Source organism: Neofelis nebulosa, chromosome 8 (genome assembly GCF_028018385.1).
Source record: "Neofelis nebulosa isolate mNeoNeb1 chromosome 8, mNeoNeb1.pri, whole genome shotgun sequence".
NCBI classification, from domain to species: Eukaryota; Metazoa; Chordata; class Mammalia; order Carnivora; family Felidae; genus Neofelis; species Neofelis nebulosa.
Genome location: NC_080789.1, coordinates 111,836,853 through 111,862,252, shown reverse-complemented (window position 1 = coordinate 111,862,252; position 25,400 = coordinate 111,836,853). Strand labels below are relative to the sequence as shown.

At 36.5% G+C, this 25,400-nt stretch overlaps 1 protein-coding gene across 22 annotated transcripts in view; it reads right to left on the bottom strand.

Annotated features, from left to right (window-relative positions):
• PARD3 (par-3 family cell polarity regulator) overlaps nt 1-25,400 on the bottom strand; it is a 668,338-nt gene that overhangs the window by 202,483 nt on the left and 440,455 nt on the right. For 9 of the 22 annotated variants that reach the window (XM_058681495.1, XM_058681510.1, XM_058681497.1 and 6 more), the window contains 4 exons: nt 24,837-25,026; nt 19,334-19,485; nt 18,236-18,280; nt 12,481-12,708 (listed from right to left, as the gene is read on the bottom strand). In XM_058681495.1, the coding sequence (XP_058537478.1) occupies nt 12,481-12,708; nt 18,236-18,280; nt 19,334-19,485; nt 24,837-25,026 (615 nt within the window). The remainder of the gene's footprint in view (nt 1-12,480; nt 12,709-18,235; nt 18,281-19,333; nt 19,486-24,836; nt 25,027-25,400) is intronic. The other 13 variants (XM_058681508.1, XM_058681509.1, XM_058681511.1 and 10 more) reach the window with 5 other exon arrangements.

Genomic DNA, 25,400 nt, shown 5'->3' with positions numbered 1-25,400 from the left:
TTGGGTCAGGTCATGATCTCGTAGTTGGTGAGTTCAAGCTCTGCGTCAGGCTCTGGGCTGACAGCTCAGAACCTGGAGCCTGCTTCAGATTCTGTGTCTCCTCTCTCTCCCTGCCCCTCCCCTGCTCGCGTTCTCTCTTTCAAAAATAAAAATAAACATAAAAAAAATTAAAAAAAAAACAAAACAAAAAAACATGAGCCAACAGATTTCTCATCCCAGCAGGTCATGCCTTAGTACAGCTAAAGAATAAAAGCATCACCATGTCTAAATCCGGAAGGTACTTTGGAGGTCATTTAGACCAACATCTTCCATTTCTTGCTGAGGAAACAGAAAGGTTTGGGACCAGCACAGTCCCACTGTGGGGCTCTTCCTAGAGCCCCATACTCTTGTCCCATACAGTTGTACTTCAGCAAGACTTTCATGCATTTCTTTCATCAGCTCTGTTTGTGATTGCTCAATTCCATGCTTCATACAACACGTCGAGGTCATCTATCACCCACTCACTACACAGTCTGTCCAGAAGATAATTCCAGCAGTCAGCATTGTATTTCAGAAACCTATTGTCAATCCTGCGTATTCATTTAATGCTGTGACTTGTGGCTCATGTTGATGAAATCAATCAAGAACCTAGATCAAATGTACACAAACTCTAGGACTGATTAGCAACCATGAAACTGATTTTAGAAAGGTCTGCCTCCTTCTGCACTGGGTTATCTCAATTGTGAACCATTCTCCTGCTCCAAAGGACATTTGTAGATTTTTTTTTTATTTGCTTTTCTTCCTGTTGGTTAAATTAATATATAAATGGGAATGGTACAGATTTGATAAAGGATGCCAATTACAACTTTCAGATGGGCATTGCTAGTCAATGCTTTACAGTATTTCAGTATGCTCTATTTACAGTATGCTTTCAGTAGCCTTACAAATAAATGCTGAGTTAAGGCTGTAATTGTTTTGGTCTACACAGAGCAGGGAAAGAATATCCTGGTCAATTAGCCCAATGACTTGCTGATTATATGCAGCCTTTCCAAATGTGACTCTCCCAAGAGAATATAAATATAACTTTAGCAGGCTTAAAGCATCTTGTCTCACACCCTTACACTTGGCTCTGTTGTACCTGATTGCCAACTGCTGTTTCAACCCTTTGGGAAACAGGTGTGGCCTTAACTTTGAGACAATCGTCCAAACCATTATAAAACAATTCTCAGAAGTTCTCAGGAACTATAAAACCCAAGTTTATTGGTACACTCAACAAAGATAAATGGGTGCTAGTGAATTTTCTAAAATTCCTAACATCCAAAACTCCTTTTATGCATACTTGCATAACTCTTTGTACAAACTTTTATTATTGTACTTCCCATCTGACATGATTACAAGTTTGCCTCTCATTCTCTAAACTTCTAAAATGAGGACTGCCTGGCAGAGAGCAGCTACTCATAAGAGGTGGTTCAGATGAAAGACTACCAGTAAACCTGACTCATGACTTTATCCCAACTGAAGTTTTCTCCAGTCTCTGGGTATCACTGTTCTTTGAGTTGCAGAACAATACCTATTTTCCCCCCGATCAAGCCTGACAAAACTAGCCACACCCCAACTACGGCAATGTTGGGAAGGCCCACTAGACTTGGTTTTGCTCTAATCAGTTTGTAGTATTTTTCATGTGATTACTGTTAGTGCTATACGGATTGTCTAATGGATTTTATAACCCTCTACAATATCTGAAACTATAAACAAAAAATGAGCTCAATAAATGTAAATGACTTAGTCTTCCACAGCAACCATTATCATAAATCATGAATGGAAGTATCAGTAGTGGTTCTGCTAGTTTTCTGCCTAATAGTTTTGGCAGAAGTACAAGGGCATATGTCGGCTCTTGGCTCGGTAATAGAATAAAGGCAGTGCCTTCACAACTGACTATATGCTGAAGTCATATTGGTTGCCAATTCTTTTCATAGGCACAATAATTTTCTGGTGTATGCAATACCACTTATTTTCTAAATTGGGTGAAACAGAGAAAATTAGTATTAAATTATTTATTAACTTCGGGTTTTGTAACCTCATTTTATAAAATCAAAAATCCTAATTCAGTTTCCTGCCCCAAGCAAGTGGACTGTTTTAAAATGATACTTGCACATTTGAGAATTCTTTATGCTTATTCTGAACATTCTAATTTAGATAATACATTATCACAGAAACTCTTCTGGGGGTGTACTGATTTAACTAATCCCTTTGAATGCCAACTAATTAAAAATATTTAGCAATATGTGGCTTCATATGTACAAACATAAGATGTTCTTTTAGAGTATCATAGTATATATGCTTCGAACTCTAAAATTATTTGATAGAAAAAAATAAGTATCTCTCACTTTGCCCTATACCTATGCAGAATTATGGTGATTATCTAAAGCTTAAATAAATTGGCTAGGCATCTTTAATTTTTTAAACTATATATATTCAAGGTCACAGATATACTGATCAGGTTATTTTTTAAATTTTTGCAGCCAATGTTTGTACATTTAGTAATATTACCTTTATAATAAAGTACAGAAAATATTTTTATTCCCTTAAACTTAAAGGAAACCACAAAAAAATTCATATAAATAATTTTTTAAGTAAGAAAAGTACTGATAATATATTAGGAGTAAGTGGCTTGATCTATTGTGTTCCTACACTAAATTACAATGCAAGAACTAATTATAAACTTATATTTAGATAATCTATTTTAAATGCTGTGTTTTACATTTTTTTCTCTTGAATTTTGCTCATCTTTAAAGATTATTTGATTTCATTTTGCAGATAGCCTACACAAGGGAAGATGATTATCTTCTTCCAAACAAATAGAAATTTCTATTTTTGCCTAACATTTCTGTCTATTTTATCCTGCTCCATACACTGAAGTGTGCCACGTGATTATTTATAAAGGTAGCTACTGTTAGGTTTTTCCTTTAAGAAGGTATAATGTGAAGATGCTTATGTCTCTTTAATGCAGCATAGTCATTCTGCAATTAAAACACACCTAATTACCATGTTTTCAACAGATGCAAATGCAGCTCAATTAAAATTCTAGTCCATGTTACAAATTAAGCTACTTAATTCTGCAAGGTATCATGTAAGGACTGGGTCACCAAGAAGTTTGGAAAAGATTGGGGACTTATATGTTAATGATTATGGAGAAAATGACTTTAGGTTTCAATTGAAACTCAAATTCTGCAGCTCATGCCATAAATAAACACTTCTATCTAGTTATCACAAACATTTTACTGTCAAAAATTGACTCTAAATTACATGGTCATGAGAGTCTTTTCTCCCCCATTGAGAAGCAATGCTACTGTTGATACTGTAATGATCTCTGTGGGTTGCTTATCCACAATACATTCCCCCTTTCTCTTTCCTAATAGAACTCTGATCGTGTTCAGGAATGCAATCTAGCTCCAAGGGGTTAACTCAGTAATATACCAACCTATGGGTGCCTGCTGCTTGATTTAATGGACCAGTGTTACTAGTCCAAGAATGGCCCCATCAGCCATGCTTGGGGAGATGGCTCACTCCCCTCTGTTGGATATGGACAGGAAAGTAAAAGGTCTCTGGGCCTTGCAATTACCCTCTAGATAAGCTGAGTTGTAGATATTGCAGCCAAAAGGACAGGAAGATGTTGGGTCTTTGCTAATACCACTGGGCTATGAAATCAGTAGTCCCCAAAGCTGCCCAACTCCAGAGCTCAGCAATGAAGACAGTGCATTTCCTCATGGTTAGAGCTGGTCTGCATTGGATTTTCTACTAAACGCAGCTGAAAGCATCCTAACAGGTACATTGTGTAAATCAAACTTTAGAGCAGCTGTGGAATATCTACAGTCTATCACAAGTGTAAGAGTTAGCAGTTAATGTAGAGCTGGGTAGCTGTGACAACTTTGCTAGAATTAAATGATTTGTTCAGACTTCCTACTAGAGATAAATAAATTGTTCAATAGATAGAAACAGAGAAATACAAAATGAAAATGATAATATTACTTCTTAATCATCAGTAAATAAGTTCTTTCCTCTGAGGGCACAGCTCAAAGAAGCATCATTAAATATTTGTTGAGTGAATGACAGAATGATTGAACAAACAGCCAATCACATGAAAAACTATCCTTTACTGCTCTCCATTTAAGAAGGACTACTGTAGGTATTAGAAATACCTAATGATAGGATCACATACTCTTAATTTAAAATTTATTTTAGAAGACAAAAATTTAAATGGAATAATTGCACACAGTATGACTAAGTCTTCAGAATCTATCTTCTTAAAACTTAAAATGAGTAAGTTACAATAAGACATTAGTAATTGGAAAATTTCACTGGACTTAGCAAATCCAGTGACCCCTACCAACTTCTATGGATTAATCTTAGGTAACAAAACAAAAGCAAATGTAATAAAAATAAATTGAGGACTGTCAGACTCCCAGGCACTGCAAAGTCCTACACAGGATTCAAGAACTTTGGGGATATAAATATTATTTCTGTTTCTTATTTAAGTTGAATATTTTGACTTTGGAAAGGAAGAAAGATGTGGAAAATGAACAGCTAGTGATACAGATGGTGTCGAGTAACAGGATCTGCTTTTCTGGACTCTGACTTTTAACATTAGAATGATGAGCTCTTGGCAATGGAAAAACTTAGCTTTTTCAGAATGTTTAAAAAAAAAAAAAGCTGGCATGAAGAATGAAACATGAAGAATTAAGAAGCTTTTATACTCAAAAGTGGGGTGGGAATAATAACTGACATGATGAAGAACCAAGAATATGACCGTGAAGACAGATGAAGGAATCATGTGACATTCAAAAGTGGTATCAGAGAAGTGCTTTCAGCAACTGGGGGACAATTCAAATAGTAAATAGATGATTCCAAAAGTGTTCTATTCTATATGTATATTCATTTCATTAAACAAACAAACAAAACAGCTCTGTTTATGTTGGAGTGAGGAGTGGGTAGAAGGGTAAAAACAATTAAGATGGCTCTTCCAAAGAATTTAAGACTTATACTAAAAACCATTCTTTGCTTCTACTTTATATTCTAAACTTCTCTTTAATCATCCCTCCAAATGAAACAGGTAAAATGCTCCTGAAGATACTGGTAGAATGTCACCTCCATTATCCTTCCCTTCCCGAGAGAATGCTACAGAACAAGTACAATGAGGGTCATACCCTCAATTTTCTGAACCCTTGCACATTTCCTTTTGGCATCTAATTGATTTTTACATTCAAATGATGGTCCACAGTGGATATTGCTTCCTCTCCATGGGGACAATGTACAGTGAAGCTCCAGGCTTTCCTTTCAACAGACCGAATGGATTGGCTACACAACCAAAATGGCAGCACTCACAATTCTGTTGGAACTTCCACTAAAAATTTTACTTTTAATCAAGGAGTGAGCTTTGTGTCAACTGTATATTTTAACAATATATAGAAAATTATTTACAGTGTCAAAGAAAGAGATTCCAGGTCACTGCTCTGACTCTTAAGGATGTGTGTGTGTGTGTGTGTGTGTGTGTGTATGACAAAATACAAAATAACACAACAATGTACAAATGTATAAAGTAGTAAATGGCTAACAATGCTCTATTTTGCTATTTATTGAGAAATCAAAATGACTGTCCCCCAAAAGCCAGTGTTCTTAACTACCAACCAATCCATATTGGGGAATCCACAAAAATTTCTTGATGCTAAAAAATGCTTTACAGTAAAAAGTCTCAGAGACATTCTGTAAAATCAGGGCTTTAGAAAGTCAAGGGAAGACTAGATTGCTTGGGAAACAGTTTCCTGAAGAAGTAAGATAGTCTAATGTATACATTTGAAGGCAGGGGCAAAGTCAAGGATAGTAAGAAGATACACTTCGTGGAGAGTGCATGGTCTGGACAAGAATGAGCATGGAAGCTTGAAGTACTCGGAGAATAAGAATGTGATTACAGAGTTTACTCAGCAAATCTAGAGACAGCAGGACCAATTAGAAGATCCTAACAATAATTTCAGATATTAAATAATGAGGATTTCAGTTAGATTGAACAGACGGAGTGAAATTAGTAGATTTCATGGGGAAAAATTAAGAAAGCTTGGTAATGGAGTGATTACACAGTATGACGATGATTCTAAGTTTCAGAGCCTGGAAGTGCTAATGAGAAAAAAATCACATCATCACCATCCATCTTTCTGTGTGAGATGCTAAGCGTGTAAATGCATTTTCTTACTTTTCTCTGGCATTGCCAAGCATCATTACTCACCTGGATTATTTCATTACTGACATATAACTGATTTTCTTGCCACTGACACTGCTACTTACCATCCCATCCCTGATAACCATCCTCTATCCTACAACTCCAGCACTCCTACTCTTAGTTGAAATTCTTCAAATGTTCTTTAAGGTCCTTAGTATAAAATGCAAATAATTTAAACAAGGTTGTGATCTGTTTTCCATTTTCATCCTAAATCTCATTCCTCATTATGCTGTCACCTGCACTATATACATCAACCTTAATCCAACTATGGCAATCCAGGAAAGGTCACTGCTCATGATGTTTCATATTCTCCTTATGCATTGCAGGTGTACACCACTCTAGCAATGGCAGTTATCTCTACCAATACCTTGTCTGGGAAGCCGTCTCCCCCCTACCTACCTATCTGCTCTAATTCCACGTAGGCTAAGTGGGGAGCCCAACTTTTGGTGCCATGGTAACCTGTGCACTACAATGACCCTTAACCACATTACTTCTTAAGTATTGGTTTATCCACTGGGTTGGACTACCCTGTGCCCCGCAGGACTTTATAGCCTAAAAATCAGATTTTAGGTGCCACAACTTATTAACACACACTTAAATACTTTAAAGTAGTTTCAGTGTGAGGGGCTTTCCCATTTGGAAGTTTAACCTTCTAGAAAAATCACAGGACTATGAATCAGAAGTATGTACTCTATGATTCAGTTTCCCAAGTATGCTCTTGGCCAACTATTTAAATACTTTTTCCTTATCAAAAAGTGTTTGAAATGAGGATTCTATAATTCAAACACTTCCTATGTGACTTTTCATTGTACTTTTAGCTTAAGTTAATTTTCCCCTATGGAAAGAAATGTGAGGAATAGCTTTGGCTACTTCACATGCTTACAGCCATACTGCATTGAGAAACTTCCTAAAATTAATCAAAGCTCCTTCTCTTCAATTGCAGGTGATATTTAAGTATACAAATTGGGTTAAAGGCTGGGACAGGCTATTCCTGTTCCTAGCATTTCAGAACAAAAATTTTTAGAGATCAGCATCCAATTGTATATATTAATCAAATAGGAAATCTTTTACAAAGTACTCTTTGAAACCCCTATCCTGAATTTTGTCACAGATTTTCTATTTTCTTTTTTTTTTTTTTTAATTTTTTTTTTTCAACGTTTTTTATTTATTTTTGGGACAGAGAGAGACAGAGCATGAACGGGGGAGGGGCAGAGAGAGAGGGAGACACAGAATCGGAAACAGGCTCCAGGCTCCAAGCCATCAGCCCAGAGCCTGACGCGGGGCTCGAACTCACAGACCGCGAGATCGTGACCTGGCTGAAGTCGGACGCTTAACCGACTGCGCCACCCAGGCGCCCCGATTTTCTATTTTCTAATGGGTTTTGCTTAAGATAAAATTAGGCCTAGTTTGCATATTTTGCTCAAATAACTAGTGATGAAAAGTGGCTAGCCGTGTGTGGAATTGATGGTAGAAAATTGAAGATATCAATACAACATACTGTTTTATAACTAATAAGCAAAAAAAAAAAAATTACCCTAGAATCTCTCATCTTAGCTGATTTACTACCATAAATTTACCTTCTTCAAATCTCCTATGGCTAACCTAAGTTATGTATATTTTAGAGCAATGTCCTTTTTCATCTCCTGAGAAGAGTGCTATAAGAAAAGTGGGCAAGCTACTCAAAAGCAATTTGTCTACCATGGCTTGTCTGTTCAAGCCATGTAGTTTTCACGTTTAAAATTACAAACTGCATCTATCTTAAAATCAATAGGTACAATTAATAAGACAGTATTTGATTTCATTGTGTTTCACTTCCTGACCCCAACAAAAAGCTGTTACTGTACTGATAGTAAGACGTACAATTTGGCAACTTTTAACAGAAAAAAAAAGGGGGGGGGACCATATATTTTTCAAAAAGAAAACAAAGCAATGTTATTGCATGTATTTTCTTGGTAGCAACAGAAACTGATTTATTATGGGGGATGCAGAAGCCACTTGCTGAGATCCAGGCAGGGTATGTAATTTGCATAGAAAAGGGAGCAGATTGTAGATGCCCTGACCTGTCAAGCACAGGTAGGGCCTCAGAGATAATGGGTCCCAGAATACAAAGCTCCATCTTGATCCAGACAGACACACACAACATGGTAAGGCCAGATGGATTAAATGAGAGACAAAAACGCTGGCTTCTGCCATCTCCACAGGAAGAACGTAAGTGTTACAGAAGATGACAGATACCAGATACCACATGGAGGCCGCCCCAGTCTCTTGGCCCCCATTGTTGTGCCCATGCCATGATTTCGACACTGCTGAGAAGAGGCAAGCCTGTTCTGAGCCATAAAATATATTCACCAGGGAGATGCTCAACCCAACTGACAAGAGCAACCAACCATGCCTATGCCTAAGCATCTTACTTGTGAAGAAGAAAAGGGATAACTTGGGGTAGATAATAGGAGACTGGGGCAGTGCTTTAATCCAACTATGGCAACCCAGGAGCTGTCTGTCCTGGCCACGGGCCTTGGCCCACAACCTTCCAACAGCAGCCCACCCTCCATCTCCACACATCTCAGGCACACCAATAGAGTAACAAAGGGACTGTCTGTAAGGTCAGTGGTCCTCTTTTCAGAGCAATGTTCCATAGTGAAAGGGCATGTTCATCTCTGCCGGTGGCTGTAATGGAGTCATACCACAGCACAAGAAAGCACCCTCTGCTAGAATCCCACGGAGAACGGACAATGGCGGGATACTAGACTCCCTGGCAATGAGGGACAGCGCGCTCAACAGCAAGGATGTGGAGGACAACCAGAAACAAGAAGGCGGATCCTGGGAAGCCATAAGGACAGGAAGTATGCAGACCAGGCCTTGAGAATCCAGAAGCCAGACTCTGAAAAGGACGGTGTTTAGGGAAACAACGGAAGAGCTAACTGAGCTGGTCTTTCTCACAACTGGAGCCATAGAACACCTTTTCATATCCAGTCATATGTAAAGGTGTCTAATGATCACCAGCAGTAACACCAGACCTGAGGGACTTTTCTTTAGACTTTGCTTAGGCATCAAAGGTCTAGTACATGCAGGCTCAGTGTGGAAAACAAACAGGAATGATGAAATGACACCACCATCCCTCTTACTGCATACTGAAAGTCTCTCCCCCCTTCTCTCCACATGCACACAATGGTGCTAGCTAAGCAGGAGCTCACTTATTGATGTCACGAATATTCAGAGTCCTGTGATTTGCCAGACCCTGTGCTTAGTTACACAGGAATAAAACAGTCATGGTGATGTCGTTTTTTGTGGACCCTATAGAAGGTGAGAGAGCCTAGCAGGCAGGAGTTAGATAGGTAAGTGAACAGGTACACAAAATCATGGAACGTTACAACTAGAAAGGACCTCAGAAACCATCTAAATCATCTGAACCAGAGATTTTCAAGGCTTTTCTGAAAACATTGCAAACTACCCTTTTCTAATATTAACATTTACAGAGAACCACAATGTAATAAAAGTGACTTTAAAAACTCACAAGAGTTAAGGCAACAGAGTGGGGACAGCAGGGTGAAGGGTGAAGCTGGTGGCTCTGCAGAGTCCCTGCTACTCAGCCTCCCCCTGACTTCTGGACCCCTCCAAAACCACAGAGCCTCCCCTCCTGACCAGGCGTCACAACGCACAGTTTAAAAAATCCATGACCCCATTGTCCAAATCTTCAGTCTTACAACGAGGAACTTAATGCTCAATCCTTTTGGGTAGTTTGACCAGAATCCCAAATTCATCAGAAAAATGTGGACAAGGACTCAAGTGGCCTGAATTCCAGTTCAGTGCCTGCTGTAACTCACTGACAGGGTCTCAACAGCTCACATTGCAAAAGTTTGAAATGTACAACAGCTGCCTTTTTTTCTTTTCTGTTTTTTTTTGTTTGTTTGTTTTTGTTTTTTTTTTTTTGGTATCCAGATTTCAACAGACCGGTCTGGGGGAAAAATTCTAAAATCAGGATTTTTGGAAAACACAGCACTCTGGTTGTAGGTATACACATTCACAAGACTCTTTCTCTTGTCCAGAACTTCAGCTTTGATTTATAAAACATAATTTGTCTATTTGCTGAATGAAAAGTTGTAACATAATGTAGTTAAATCAGTTATTTCAAATTAGAAAAGGAAACTAAATTTTATATAGGGACAAATTTAGATCCCTATCTACACTGGTGAGAAACTCTGAAGGCTGTCCCCATTACAATTAAAAACATGTCTTATATTGAGATATATTCCATCTCCTGATGCATTTGAAATGAGTGGTATATATGAGAAAATTACATTTTATGAGGGAATTTAAACACTTTAACCAGAACAAGGAAAAAGTTCAAAACCATCATATATTGTAGAAGCTTAAAAAAAACATTGAAGGTTCAAAGTACTATATCTCTTATTAAATACACCCCCAGGACACACTGAGGCATGATGCTACCATAGGAGGGCTGCACAAATGATACTGGTTAGGATGGAAAGGAACCACAGAGACAGTGGGGAAAAACTTAAAAGGGTGGAAAGCTCGTAGGACTCAGGATCTTGGAGCCCAGACTTGGCAGCAAAAATAGGAAATATGTTCTTCATCTGGCAAGAATAGGCTGTATACATTTGAAATCACTGACTGGATGGAATGAAAAAACTCCATCCAGATTCAGATGAGGAATTAGGTAAAGGGTCAGAAAGGCGCAGTGGGGTATAGCCGTCCTCTCCCCAAGTTTTGCTTGGCGTGCTACATCATGGCCACAGTATCCATCTTTCCAAACACACTATATGTGCAATAGGCAAAAACTACCTAATTTTGCTTTAAACCTCCTCAGAATGTGGGGCACCTGGGTGGCTCAGTCAGTTAAGCGTCTGACTTCAGCTCAGGTCATGATCTCATGTTTCGTGGCTTTAAGCACCACGTTGGGCTCTGTGCTGACAGCTCAGAGACTGGAGCCTGCTTCGGATTCTGTGTCTCCCTCTCTCTCTGCCCCTCTCCCACTTGTGCTCTTTCTCTCAAAAATAAATAAACATTTAAAAAATATATAAATCTCTTCTGAATATGATTTTTATTTAAAAATCATTTTCTTCCCCACCACAATCTTCCTTAGGCATTTGTGACAGAAGCAGTTCACCCAACAGTTAAATTTCAAGTAAATTACAATCCACTTAAATTATCTCTGGTTTCTGCTTGAACTTTTGTGCAGTGGTATCTCTAACTTTTCTAACAATGGATAGATGCATAGAGTCATGTTTGAAGTTAAAGACCAAAAGTATAAAGTAGTAATTATTAACAATGTATACTAAACAACAGTTTTTACCATTAGGATTCTTAAGTCTTTTCCCTTTTAAGTAAATATACTACTAAAGATATTTTCCTGATTTTTAAAACGAACAGTTATTTTTATGCCATGAATGTTTAATTATAAAGATAGCTCCCTGAAACGTGTTAATATAAATGCTACTTTTTTCCTCAATATTCTATGGAAAACATACTGCTCATTTATATTAGCCTTTGACTTTCAACAATCTTGCCTTAAAATATTTTGCAATTTTCAAATACACACATATACAAATATCTTGCCAGCTCAGATCAAGGAAAGCAAGAGTAATTCATAAAAAAGAATAGGTTTTCAAAATCATAGATTATTACATATATTTGCTGGAGAGATCACATTATAGCAGTGGTTTTCAAACATTTTGGTCTTAGGATAGCTTTAAACTCCTAAAAATTATTAAGGACTCAAAATAATTTTTATGTGGATTATCTGTAACAGTATTTACTGATCTAAAACTGAGAAGATTTAAAAATATTAGTTACTTTATAAAAAACAAAATTAAAGGTTAACAGAAATTATGTTTTCATAAAACAAGGACTGTATTTTCCAAAGACAATGAGTGAAAACAATGGCACTGTTTTACATTTTAGCAAGTGTCTTTGCTATCTGGCTGAAAGACAGATTCTTCTATCTGTTCTGCATTCAATCTATTGCAATATCTAAAGACTTGTCTCTAGAAAACCCAAGGTGTATTTGTGAGAGAATAAGGGTAAAAAGATAAATGACATCCTATTATTATTGTTGTTGTTGTTGTTGTTGTTGTTGTTGTTGTTGTTGTTGTTGTTTAGTCCTCATTGATCCCTCTGGTACCTGGAGGGGAACCCTGGAGCATACTTGAAGAATTGCTGCTCTGTAGAGCTGTTTGTAACTGCTATTCTTTCAGAAATTATAAACTTACACGTCTCCATGCCTTCATCATCATCATCTACTGCAGGTTTATCATAAGACTTGTCAATGGCAGCTCTGAAGCTCTCATTGCATCCCCTTCCTCTGATTATTCGTGGCCGTGGGCGGTGGAAAGGAATATCCCCATTCAAAGTCACCTCAGCAACTGCTGTCTGCAGACTCTCTAGTGAGCTTGACTTCTTCAGACCCAGGGACGGTCCTACATCTCTGCTGGGGGAACCTTGGAGGTTTACAAAAATTAAAACGTTAGTTAGAATTAATGGTAAAAAAAAAAAAAAAAAAAAGAAAGAAAAAAGAAAAAAAAAAAGAATTGGAGGTGAAACTGATATCCCTGAATATCTACAGATTGTGGAAAACATCAGGGACATAAATACATTATTCACTCAGTGAGTTCTAAGGTGTGGATGGAAATGTTATAAAAATAAAGGAATGGTAAAAAAAATAATAAAGGAATGGTAACTAATTTTAATTTTTCCCAAATATATATTAAATTTGGTTTATTTTCTCTATCTTCTTAGGAAAAACTCTAAGTTATTAGTCTCCATGTTTAGCTCAAGAGATAAAATTTTGGTCAAATCATTTGCTCCAAGTATGTAAATAATCTAAAAGAAGCAGAATAACCCAGAGCTCACTTGATGAGAACGCTAAGGTAAGCAACCAACAGTAAGCTCTATAACTTAACAAATCATTTTTTGATAGTTTAAGATTATTTACAGTAGAAATTAAACTTTCATCTCAGTGAAATCTCTTCCGCATCGTACTGCACGTTCACACAACTCAGTAGGTAGAAAGAGCACAAAAGACTACATGTCACCAATATAATTAGGGCACCCTGGCAACAGGCAGGAACCTGAACCTGGGAAATATTAATGTTCTATTGGAGAGAATGATGGAAGATTTGAATAGAAACAAATTACATAAGGGCTCTCACTAGAGAGAAGTATAGGAGAGACCACGGAGCGGAATACAAGTCCATATATCTACAGGCTTGGGAACAATATCTGCTTGTGAAACAAGCAATGATCAAAAGGAAGAAGAGTTCACAATTAAGAAGAAAATTTCACTAGACTGGCAGGGGAGGACTCAGGGAATTAAGTTGGCTCTGTTTCTTGAGGATATAGGGCAGGAAGGCCTGAGAGAATACCAGCAGTACCAAGCTTTAAAAGGCAATCAAAATGGATTTCTTTAAGCAAGAAAGACAGCCTCATCCATCACTGCCTGACCTAGCACTCAAAGGCAGATGAAGTTGGCCTCTCGATGACTGAAATACCAGCTTGGTACCACCGCCTGGGCAACCCAGGTTTTAGAATTAGCTCGTCACTTAGACTGTTAAAAAGACAGGTACAAAAAAATGAGAAGGTAGGAGAGAGCAGGTAGTTTCTCTCTACATGGGGTCATCAAGCACATATGTTCATCAATAATTAAGGAGTAGCCTGGACATGTTATCACGGAGAAGGCAAATAATTATGACACGGGCTTTGCATGGCTCAGAGTACAAAACAGAATAAAAGATAAACTGAGAGTCAAAACAAGAATTATCTTTAAAAGATTCATTTACATCTTGCACCTAATTTTCGCAATGGGGTAGCAGTTGTTAACTTAGAATAAATATGTCAAAAATGTAACATAGGCAGAAAGGCAGACAGATGATTCTAATGAAGAAATAATATTCCATCAATTATTGTGCTTGGAAGAAAAAGATGATTTATTGAACTTTCTCAGTGCAGGATCGTATATATTTGATTATTTTATGACAAAAATTCACATAAATTGTTTCTTCCCAGGATGATCAATCTTACTTTTTCTCTTGATAGGCAGTATAATTTTTGACAAGTTCATGTTCTAATACCCTAAAAGTCATGTCACAAGAAGGAAAATGAATTTGGTTCCAGAACTAAACAAAGAGTAAGAAATCAAGGAGTCAAACAGAATAGGAAAAGATCACTTGTGGGCAGGGACGTTTACTTTATACTTTCAAGAATTGCCACTAGGAAAATCTTTCTCCAAATAAAGCATATATATCAATTTTCATAACTACCAGTTGTATTTGAGTTCTATAAACTCTGAGAAGGCAAATATTTGACACTTTATTGGGAGCATATAGGACATTTGTATGTACATATGTATGTGTATTCATATCTATCTATCCATATTTTTCCAATAAAGATTTCTGCTTCATGTAAAGATTTTCATAAAAACATCATTTTTTTCTTCACAAAACGTTAGCTGTACTCAAAGCACTAAACATTTTAATAATGAATTTCAGAAATCGCATGAGTATTTACTACAATAAATGTATATCTATATATAATGCATATAAATATTTATGTATGTATATATAAATACATATATATAAGTGTATGTATGCATTAAAATACATAAACAAAAGCAAATCTGGTAAAAAAATGATGAAACTATAAATAAACAATAGATATTCTGTAAGCATAATTTAGGACTTACCTATCTACTCTTCTCTCTGAAATTTTAACACTGTATTATAACATGTTCGTGATGATGTGTATTGTGTAGACAGGAAATCAATGAATTATTGCATCTACATTAATGTATGGTTGAAAATCTTCATAGTAAAAAGTTATACAAAAAGTCAAAATTTGTAATGTGTGAATCTATGAGGGATCAGCAAACCATGGGCCAAATCCAGAGAATCCATTTGTTTGCATGTATTCTGTGGCTGCTTTCATGTCACATCTGAACTAAGTAATTGCTACAGAGACTGGTCTACAAGGCCTACATTATTCACCATCCAGTCCTTTACAGAAAGAGCTTGCTGACTTTTTATCTGTAAGATGGATATCATATATTTAAGTATGATATTTGTCAAAGAAACTTTAATGAAAGTTTTATTAAATAATACCTTAAGATCCCTGAATGAGGGCTACCAAGACCCCTGACATTATAAACTTAGCACTTTATTAGTGGTGAAAATTAAAGATGTCTTTATATAAAGTATGGGCTAAAAATTAGTTTTAGTTACACACACACACACACACACACACACACACGCGCGCACGCGCACACGCACACATCTTTTAATTGTAAAATAATATTCTAAAGCTCTTTATAAATCTTTTGAGTCATTAGGATACTTTGGTTATTTTTTATATTCAAGGATTAAACTGTTAGAAACCCATGGGGCATCTGGGTGCCTCAGTCGGTTAAGTGTCCTACTTCAGCTCAGGTCATGATCTCATGGTTTGTGAGTTCGAACCCCACGATGGGCTCTGTGCTAACAGCTCAGAGCCTGGAGCCTGCTTCGGATTCTGTGTCTTCCTCTCTCTCTGCCCCTCCCCCACTTGTACTCTGTTTCTCTCTGCCTATCAAAAATACATAAAATGTAAAAAAGTAAAAAAATTAAACTGTTAGAAACCCAATTCTCTTCTTATTCTTGTTCTCTCTTTTCTTTCATGAAGAAAATCCTCCCCTCCTCCTGCCCCAAATATCATAACAGATCCTTAAATCCAGAAATAGAGGGGAAAATCATAATCATACTATTTTCCCTAGGCCTATTTTTCTATTCCTACCTAATACCCCACTTGCCAAAAAAAAAAAAAAAAAAAAAAAAGTAGAGGATGTCTTTTGCAAGGGCGAAGGGAAATGGAATTCAATTTTCATTATGAAAGGCTTATGGCTAGACAGATGATCTATGCTAAAATACCACTGTGACTCTACCAAAAACCTTTGGACTAAACTGTAAAATCATGATCATCTTAGCAATTCAAGTGAAGTGAAGAAAGAAAAATAACTGAAAATCTGTTCACTGTCTAATACTGCAGGGTGGAAAAGATCCTTGTTAGATATTTTATTCATGTAGATTTAAAACCGATAGACTAAAAGGTACTTTGGTGTCTATGCAATAATTTTTTGTCACAAGCTTTTCCAGTTTACTTTGGTAAGATAGATTGTACACAGTGGGGGGCGGGGGAGAAAAAAAGAAAAAGCTCTTTTTATCTAGGATCTAACATTTTAAAACACAATAAAAACACAAGATTCAATTAGATTATAAAATCTGCCTTCTCTCCATGAACATTATTTTATGTTTTCAGTTAAACTCTGGATATCTGGATATCATCATTATTATTTTTTTTTTTTAATTGCAATAATGGTCTTTTCCTTTTAGTGGAAGTTAGTTAAATAAATAATTTCCTGACTGTACCTGACTGGCGTAGCATATAAAGTCATGTTCTTTAACCTGAGCAGTGTGAGTTGACTTTTATGAACATTAATTTGGACAGGGCTTACTTCTTTAAAAGTATTGAATGTTATTAACTCCAAAACTAATTACTCATTTGCATATAGGAACTATCAAATAGTTTTTCTTTAGCCCTGTTTCAGAGTTTGAGTGAATTTTATGTTTGATCAGAGAAATAACTACATAATAAGGGCTGAGGCTATAGTTAATTGCCTTGCACTATAGTTAATCCTATGATTTATTGGATGTAATTTTCACAATCTATCTTTTTACTCTACAGAACACGAAAACTTCAACCATGTCCACAATAATCTTTACACATGTATATAGATACATATTTTTTAAGGCTAAAATTAATTACTACTGCAGGTCAAAAAGGTGAATTGAAGCTAATTAGTGCTAAGTGATATGACTACATCATACTGGATCTAGAATAATTAAAACACTATTCCAAACTTATAACAACAAATCATAAATGTGCCATTGTACAAAATACATTAATTATACATGAAGACTTTCCTGTGATTATTTTCCTAATATAACATAAAAAGTAAAATCTAATATAATGAAAAACCCAGTTCAATATAATCCATTGATTCTACACAATGGCAGCATTTTAAACTTATTATTATTTTTTAATGCTTATTTATTTCTGAGACAGACAGAGAGAGAGAGAGAGAGGGAGAGAGAGAGAGAGAGAGAGAGCATGAGCATGGGAGGGGCAGAGAGAGAGAGGGAGACACAGAATCCAAAGCAGGCTCCAGGCTCTGAACTGTCAGCACAGAGCCTGATGTGGGGCTTGAACTCAAAAACCATGAGATCATGACCTGAGCCAAAGTTGGAGGCCAAACCGACTGAGCCACCCAGACACCCCTAGGCAGCATTTTAGAAGCAAGCCCTAATGAGTTAAAAAAAAACAAAAACAAAAACAAAAACAAAACAAAACAAAAACCTTTGAAATAGGTTCATGTCAAGATAAGGAAACTTATGCATTACATAGTCTAATTCAATGTCAGACAACTACAAGCCAATTCTTGCATCTGAAGAAAAACTGAGGTTTTCTGAACAATGAAAGACAGCAATATTGGATTCTGTCATAGAGTGAAAAATATTTATATTTCTGCTATTATCCTTCAAATCAAAATCACCAGTTTGAGAACCACTGTTTGGATATCAAGCTAGATACCTAGTAAATGACTTAGACACTTAAGAGTTTACTAGAAGAGATACTGTTCTCAGGATTTTGATTTTTATTTAATTGCAACAAAACATTCCTATACAAATATAATTAAAATCTAGGTTGTTTTAGCATTTTTGAAACACTAAATTATATTTCCATTTAGTATGTACTACCCTGATAAATTCCTTCTAACAGGAAATTTTTCTTTTCTTGTACAATGTGATTTCCTAAAAATGAAAACATCCGCGCAAGACTGGAATATTTATGTTTACATGCAATATGATTGGCAGCTCTATAATTATGATCAGCTCCTTGGACCACAGTTTCTATGGCAACAGTCTAACTGTCCATTCTTACCTGCTTTCTGGTCATCCACTGTATTGAGTTTAGTCTCGTCAGCTACTGTTAAAAGGTAAATGTATACTGGTTAGCACAGTTAGTCCCCACAGCCCAACATGCTTCAACCATTCCCGGATCTTTCCAGTTAGGTGATCATTCTTAGGTAATATTTCATGCAAATAATATGAAACATCAAGCAAACATTCATAATCAAAAAAAGGGGGGAAAAGCAGTGTCTCCATGCAAAATGCCAGTCATTTCACAGACACGTGTGTTATTTATAAGTTAGCATATCATAATTAGCCAAGGCAATGCATCGCCAAATTTTTGTTTTATGCATGTGATAAATTAATGCTTTTAGTCTTGAAGTACAAACAGCCACCAGAGAACAGCATAAATAAGTTTCAGCTGATTAACAAAGGTTTTTAAAATCATTTGATCGGTTTATAGATATAATTAATTACTTTACTTTTTTGTTTGCTTTTCGGTGGATTTGGATTTAAAAAGAGACACTACCTGATTGGTGTTTGATTGAACAACTATGGTTATTTTCCTCCTCTCATTTGCTTCCAAACACTTTCTACAATAAATATTCTCCCAAATTATTACTTCAATTAAATGCCTTAATTATCAACACAGAAGAGTTTCTATTAAATAAACCTTAAAGAATAGCAACGAAATGAAGTATATCATGAAGTAACCAAATTCTAGACATGGATTGAGATAATGGTTTCTCTCCAAAACTTCTCCTTCTAGTTCAAGAATCCCACAGCCAACCAAATACGATTTCAAAGAGTTGGTTTTAAACATCCAAAATGTTAAAACACTTCATCTTCCAAATAAAGATGCATGAACATAGCATGATATGCATGTGTTTGTTTCTTTGATCATCAGGAAAACATATATTTTAACATATTGCACATTATGTAAACATGCCACTTATGAGAAATATGGTTATCACAAACTCAGAGAAAAACTAATTTTTGCCAAATTGCCACATTTCACATTTATTTTTTCTATTGCTTAAAGTAAACAGACATGTGTTTGGGACTATCAATTTTAATCCGAAAGCATCTAAACCTTATTTAGATAAAGATTCATGGAGATTGTACTCACTACCTAAATCCATGCTTTTTGATTTTCGCGTTTTAACGAAATCCAATTGACTGGCATCTGAAAATTGCTTTGTGCGTTTTTCTGACATACTCTGGCGTCCAAATCCTTCTCGTTGAAAAGCAAGAACTGGATCAACATCTGGACTCAAAGAGCTGGTATGAAGAGAAAGAGAAACATAAAAATATTTACTAAAAAAGAGGACATCCAACTTCAGGAAAGATCATATATGCCCACATATGAAAGTTATGTATATGCATATTCCCCAGAAATGCTGAAACAAAAATATAGTCCATTAAAAAAACAACAACGAAACAACTGTGGCTGAATAGGAGGTGATGAGAAAATACAAAATTAATTTAAGTGTAAAGTCATTCTTTCTCCATGTGAGTTCTCTCCTCCCCTATTTCCCTCAGTTTCTTCACTCTGTTCCCTAATACATCATTATTTCTAAGTGACTATCAAAAATAAGCCTGGTATATTTTAGAAAATGGAAGGATTGAATATCTGTGGAAAATTTTCATAAATGAATACAAATATTGACAGCATACAAGGGGCTCTATGAATTGTAATCAAATAGAAGTTGTAAAATGAGTATGTCTTTAATCTTGGATGTCAGAAACGTAGAAAAAAACACCTTTGTGGCAGGTAGTTTCATGAGAATGTAGTTTCTCAGCAATATTTATTCAATGGAGAAGAAACCAACACAGCAAATCTTTATGAGAACCTATTCTAAGGTGTTGTTCTGGGTACCAAAGTCAGGAAAGGAAAAGAAGAAAAAGGTCTCTGTTCTCTACAAGTTCCTAACAAAAATACTACAACAGAAGGACCAAGCCAATGCTGTGGATGCACAGATGGGAGAATGAACAGTACTGGAGGGACACAGGAGACCAGATGACATTTGATTTGGGTGACACCAACACAGAAGTCTAAGCAGAGATGAGGAGGCACACAGCAAACCATTGGTAACAGGACACAGTTGGAAGTGGAAAGGGATGACACAGCATCACTCCCATTCATAAAATATCTGTGAACACTTTAAAAAGGACCACAAGGGGGGCATGTGGGTGGCTCAGTCAATTAAGCATACAACTTCGGCTTCAGTCATGATCTTGCAGTTCGTGAGTTCGAGCCCCTCGTGGGGCTCTGTGCTGACAGCTCAAGAGCCTGGAGCCTGTTTTGGATTCTATGTCTCCTTCTCTCTCTGTCCCTCTCCAGCTCATGCTGTCTCTGTCTCTCAAAAAATGAATACATGTTAAAAAAAATTTTTTTGTAAACACTTCTAGGTGTTCTGACCACAGTTCATACAATAAAAATGGTTTTTCTCTCTGCTGGGCACACTAAGTCAATCGCTCTTTTGTGTCAGCGCCCTGCCACCTTCCTTACCTGGCCAGGTAGGAGAAAATCCTTCCACAGTTAACTAAACACACTAAGAAGGTCAGTGGCCACTGCCACCATGCCAGCAGAGTTTATGACAGCCTTCCTTATGTTTCTGATGGAAGCAAATTTCTCTCGCTTTTATGGCCGTAGAGAATTACCATCCACACAGGTAAAGGAAGAGTGATCTGGTTTGGATATATATCAAAAATGTAGCTGCAGTTTACTGTGCATGAAATGATAGTTGGCTCTTAGAGAAGAGCTAAATCCAAAATTGTGAAAAGAAAGACATCAAGGAAAATGCTTTGCTGTCAGGTTAAGTGACCTGAAATGTTTTGAGCCTACTGTATTAATAATGCTCAATAAAGAGAATAGCAGCCTTATCCACCTTAAGAGGCCAATAAGGGACTTCAAGGACATTATGTAAAAGCCCTTTGTAAACTGCAAACCACTATACAAGGTAAGTGATTATCACCCCACAAAGACTTTCTATCTCAAATTATCAATATAATACAAATTATAACAGAGATGGGGTCCTTAAAAACACTCAAGGATTCTGAACAGCCTTTCCCAATCTTTTCCACCAAGTACAGAGTAGGGCCCCTAGGATGACACAAGATAGGTGCCCCTTACTCAGAATTTAAGGAAGCACTTTCAGGCTCAGGCAAGTTGAGGGTCAACACCTGACAGTAACTCCTTCCCTACATTTTGTATCCTGGTCATTTGGCTTGTCTCACCCTAGTCCTGGCCCAGGTATTGAGAAATGAGAAGATGTATCCTACAGGCCCTGAGAGTTCACCAAGAACAGTTTTATTTTGTAAAAGACTATGTTATATCCTAATAAATGTTTTCTTCTTTGTACTGTATGCTTAATCTTTTCATTTTTAATATACCATATTTTTTCTGTAAAACTTTGAATAAATTTGGTGTACTAAGAAAAAGGGTCATGTTTATCTTGAAGCCTTCAGTGCCCCTCCAACATATCACTATGATTACATACTGTGTATACATATATGTGTGCATGCATGTAGGTATTTATAGCTATAGCATACATAATATATATAATTACATATTGCTCATATTTCTTAAATTGATGTATGCTTATATATTATGCTTATGTAGTAGTAGTCAGGTACTACTATGCTTACTATAGTTTGCTTATAATTTCCAGAGCACATATACCCCAATTAAAAGATACAGTCCTAGGGGTGCCTGGGTCACTCAGTTGGTTGAGTGTCTGACTTTGGCTCAGCTCATGATCTCACAGTTCATGGGTTGGAGCCCTGGGTCAGGCTCTGTGCTGACAGTTCAGAGCCTGGAGCCTGCTTCGGATTCTCTGTCTCCCTCTCTCTCTGCCCCACCCCCTCCTTCTCTCTCTCAAAAATAAATAGACATTTTAAAAAGTAAAAAAAAAAAAACCAGTAAAAATAAAATGCTAAAAAAAGGAAAAATATAGTTCTAAAAGTAAAAACTAAAAACCCATAGAAGAACTATGATGCAATTTTGCAAGAGCAAACTTTATATTATCTATTTTCAATAAGAATAATTCTTTCATATGTTGAAAGCTGATCTTTTCAATATTCTGCTCATGAAATACATATTTAATAGAAATTATTGGTAAAAGCTTGTTCAAAGAAATACAAATTGTTGGTACTAATGTTACCTAAATACCACACATCGGCATATTTTTTAAACTAATGTCATATCCTTGGAATGATGTTGTCACTAAGATTAGAATTGCCGGTTTACCTTGTTTCTCCTTAAAAACACTATTAATGTTCCCTGAAACAATTAATGGAGTGAAAAAAGTATATTCTATGTTAACAAATTAAAAGTTTAGCCATTTTACATATTTAGCCTTCCACAATTGTGCAGTGAACTGTAAACATACACAATTTAAAATGTCAAATGAGTATGTGTGTTAATAAGTCTTAAAATAACTAAATATTTTAAAACCATGACATAATTAATTCTTCCCTATCAATATACCCATTTAACTAATTTCAGACACAATAAACAGTACACTAGAATATTTAACAAGTTAGATTGCAAAACTGACAGCTGATTCTTTAAAGAATGTAACCATACCCTGACCCCCAAACATTATTAAAATTCCAGTTATTAATCCTGTCTTATTGCCCTTTTGTTTTCATAACATTTTCATCAAGGATTAGGGAGATATTGTCAGGCTGGAAAAGCTTACATTTTCTGCTGTGATTCAGAACAGCTGCCATTCTTGTTTGGATAACCCTTCATTCATATTCCTTTCCTTGCTCCACTTTCCCCACAGCAAAATCGCACAAGTCCTTACCATTTTATGGATGCCCTTAGAGAAATTAATGCCACAATCTATTCCTGCTAGTTACTTATTTATTTTCACCAATACAGTGCTTTCTAAGGCCCCAAACAGATCTATTCCTATGGCCACCTCCACAATTCTCATCACGGTGGAGATTCAAAGGCTTTGTCCCTAAGTTGAATACTGCAAATATCTATTCCTTACTTTCCCTGTTGTTGCTTTCACTTTCAGAAACAGATACAAACTGCAGCAGTATGTGGAACAGCATCTGTGGATTTCAAATGGGATTTGACTTTATATTGTATTTTCCCCCTCTACATTGAACCAAAAACATTCAAAAACAAGCTAATATAAAAAAAAAAAAAATTAAAAAAAAAAAAAAAAGAAAAAGGGGCGCCTGGGTGGCACAGTCGGTTAAGCATCCGACTTCAGCCAGGTCACGATCTCGCGGTCCGTGAGTTTGAGCCCCGCGTCAGGCTCTGGGCTGATGGCTCGGAGCCTGGAGCCTGCTTCCGATTCTGTGTCTCCCTCTCTCTCTGCCCCTCCCCCGTTCATGCTCTGTCTCTCTCTGTCCAAAAATAAAATAAAAAACGTTGAAAAAAAAAATTTAAAAAAAAAAAAACAAGCTAATATCATGCAGGCTTGAGTGTCGCTCTATTTCTACATCTTGTGTTTTCAATAAAAGACTTAAGAAAGAGAGAAAGAAAGAAAGAAAGAAAGAAAGAAAGAAAGAAAGAAAGAAAGAAAGAAAGAAAGACAAGACAAAGATGGACTCTTTAAGGATCCAAATAACAGGTGGGACTATTCCAAGAGAACATCTGCAGAATTCACAGGTGAGTGTGCTGGATGCTTGTGTGGTTTTGTAAGGAGTGGAGAGGAGGGCTGGGGAGAGGGTAACTTTGCTAAGATCACCACTATAATTGTTAACACAAATCAACGCCGGGCCCCCACAATCCTCCTATCTGATAACGGATGTGGCCACAAGTCCGGGTAAGAACAGAAAACAGCAACGGGTAGGTGGTAAAGGATTTAAATATAATTTTGCTGATGTATTCATGGAACACCCCAGAGAAAGGGCAATAAGAAAATTCTGGTATAACACTTCACATGGCTTTGTTAATTATCACTACAACCTCACAAGGTCATCTCTAGAAGGGACTTGCCTTTTGGCTTCTGGATGTGTATAATTACTAGGCATGCAGATTGTGGCACACGTCCACATTCACGTGCCACACATTGGCTCAACAATATCAAATGCTTTATTATGTTTTGGAATATACAGGAGAAAGAAACAGCATTAGGCTGCCCCAAAAGTCATAATGTTAAAAGCAAGCAGGAAGCATTTTAAATGCCAGGGTGACAGCACTATAAAAAGAAAACCTTTAAAAAGCTTCTTCTCACTCCCTGAACATAGCAGCTATTAATTTGGCCAAAGTCATCTAATTGTTATAAACTTTCAGTCACCTCAGAGATATGCTTGAACTGATTTAATAAATAATAATCATCAAATTAAAACAGATCTAAAATAATTAACAATGAGACTTAAGTGAGTAGGTTTTTTTTTTTTTCTTTTTTGGTTAGTGGTAATTTTGTTGTAGTTTTGGCTGAATTATTAAGTACAGCCCTGTAAATGCTAAAACAATGGGGCAAGATTACAGAGTTGGTGGGAATCTTTTATTAAAAGAGTGATTATTAAGAGTATTAAAATCATGAAAATAGGACACTGCCATAAAAAAATTGATTAACTGCACTTAATGATAGACCATTTAAACATAAAATGAAGGTGATTGCAATTAACTCATGTTTTCCAACCCCGGCACGTGATCTTACCAGTCTGCTGAATCACTGATTGCAGCCTTAGCCCATGCGCCAGTGTCTGTGGTCACAAACCCCACGTCATCATGGGAGCTGGAAGATGACTGGTCAGAGAGATGTGGAGGAAGCACTGGCAACCTGTCATCTTCTATAATGACAGTGTCATCTTGGGGCATGTTCACTGTGGGGGACAGCTGGTATTTACCTGCCCAGTGGAAAAAAAAGTAAGAGAAATTCTAGATATCCATCTAGATATCCATTATGTGTATTCATGTTAATACTTTACAACACTAGAAAAACTCTACGTTTCCAAACATCTGCTCAACCTGGTGGAACAACATAGAATGAAGGAAATTTATTTTTCATAAATAAATGTCCAGCGGAGGCCTCAAGTCCGCTCCCTCCTCTGACACGGCAGCTATGTAGCTCTCGGCACAGTATTCAATTTCGCTGGTTTCAAGTTTCCTAACGCCAAAGATGATCTCCAGAATGTCTTCTAACGTGAAAATGCTACACAGATTCTAAGTTGCAAAAGTCTTTTGAAAAATTTTACTAGGAAATGTATAGGGAAGCCCTGCA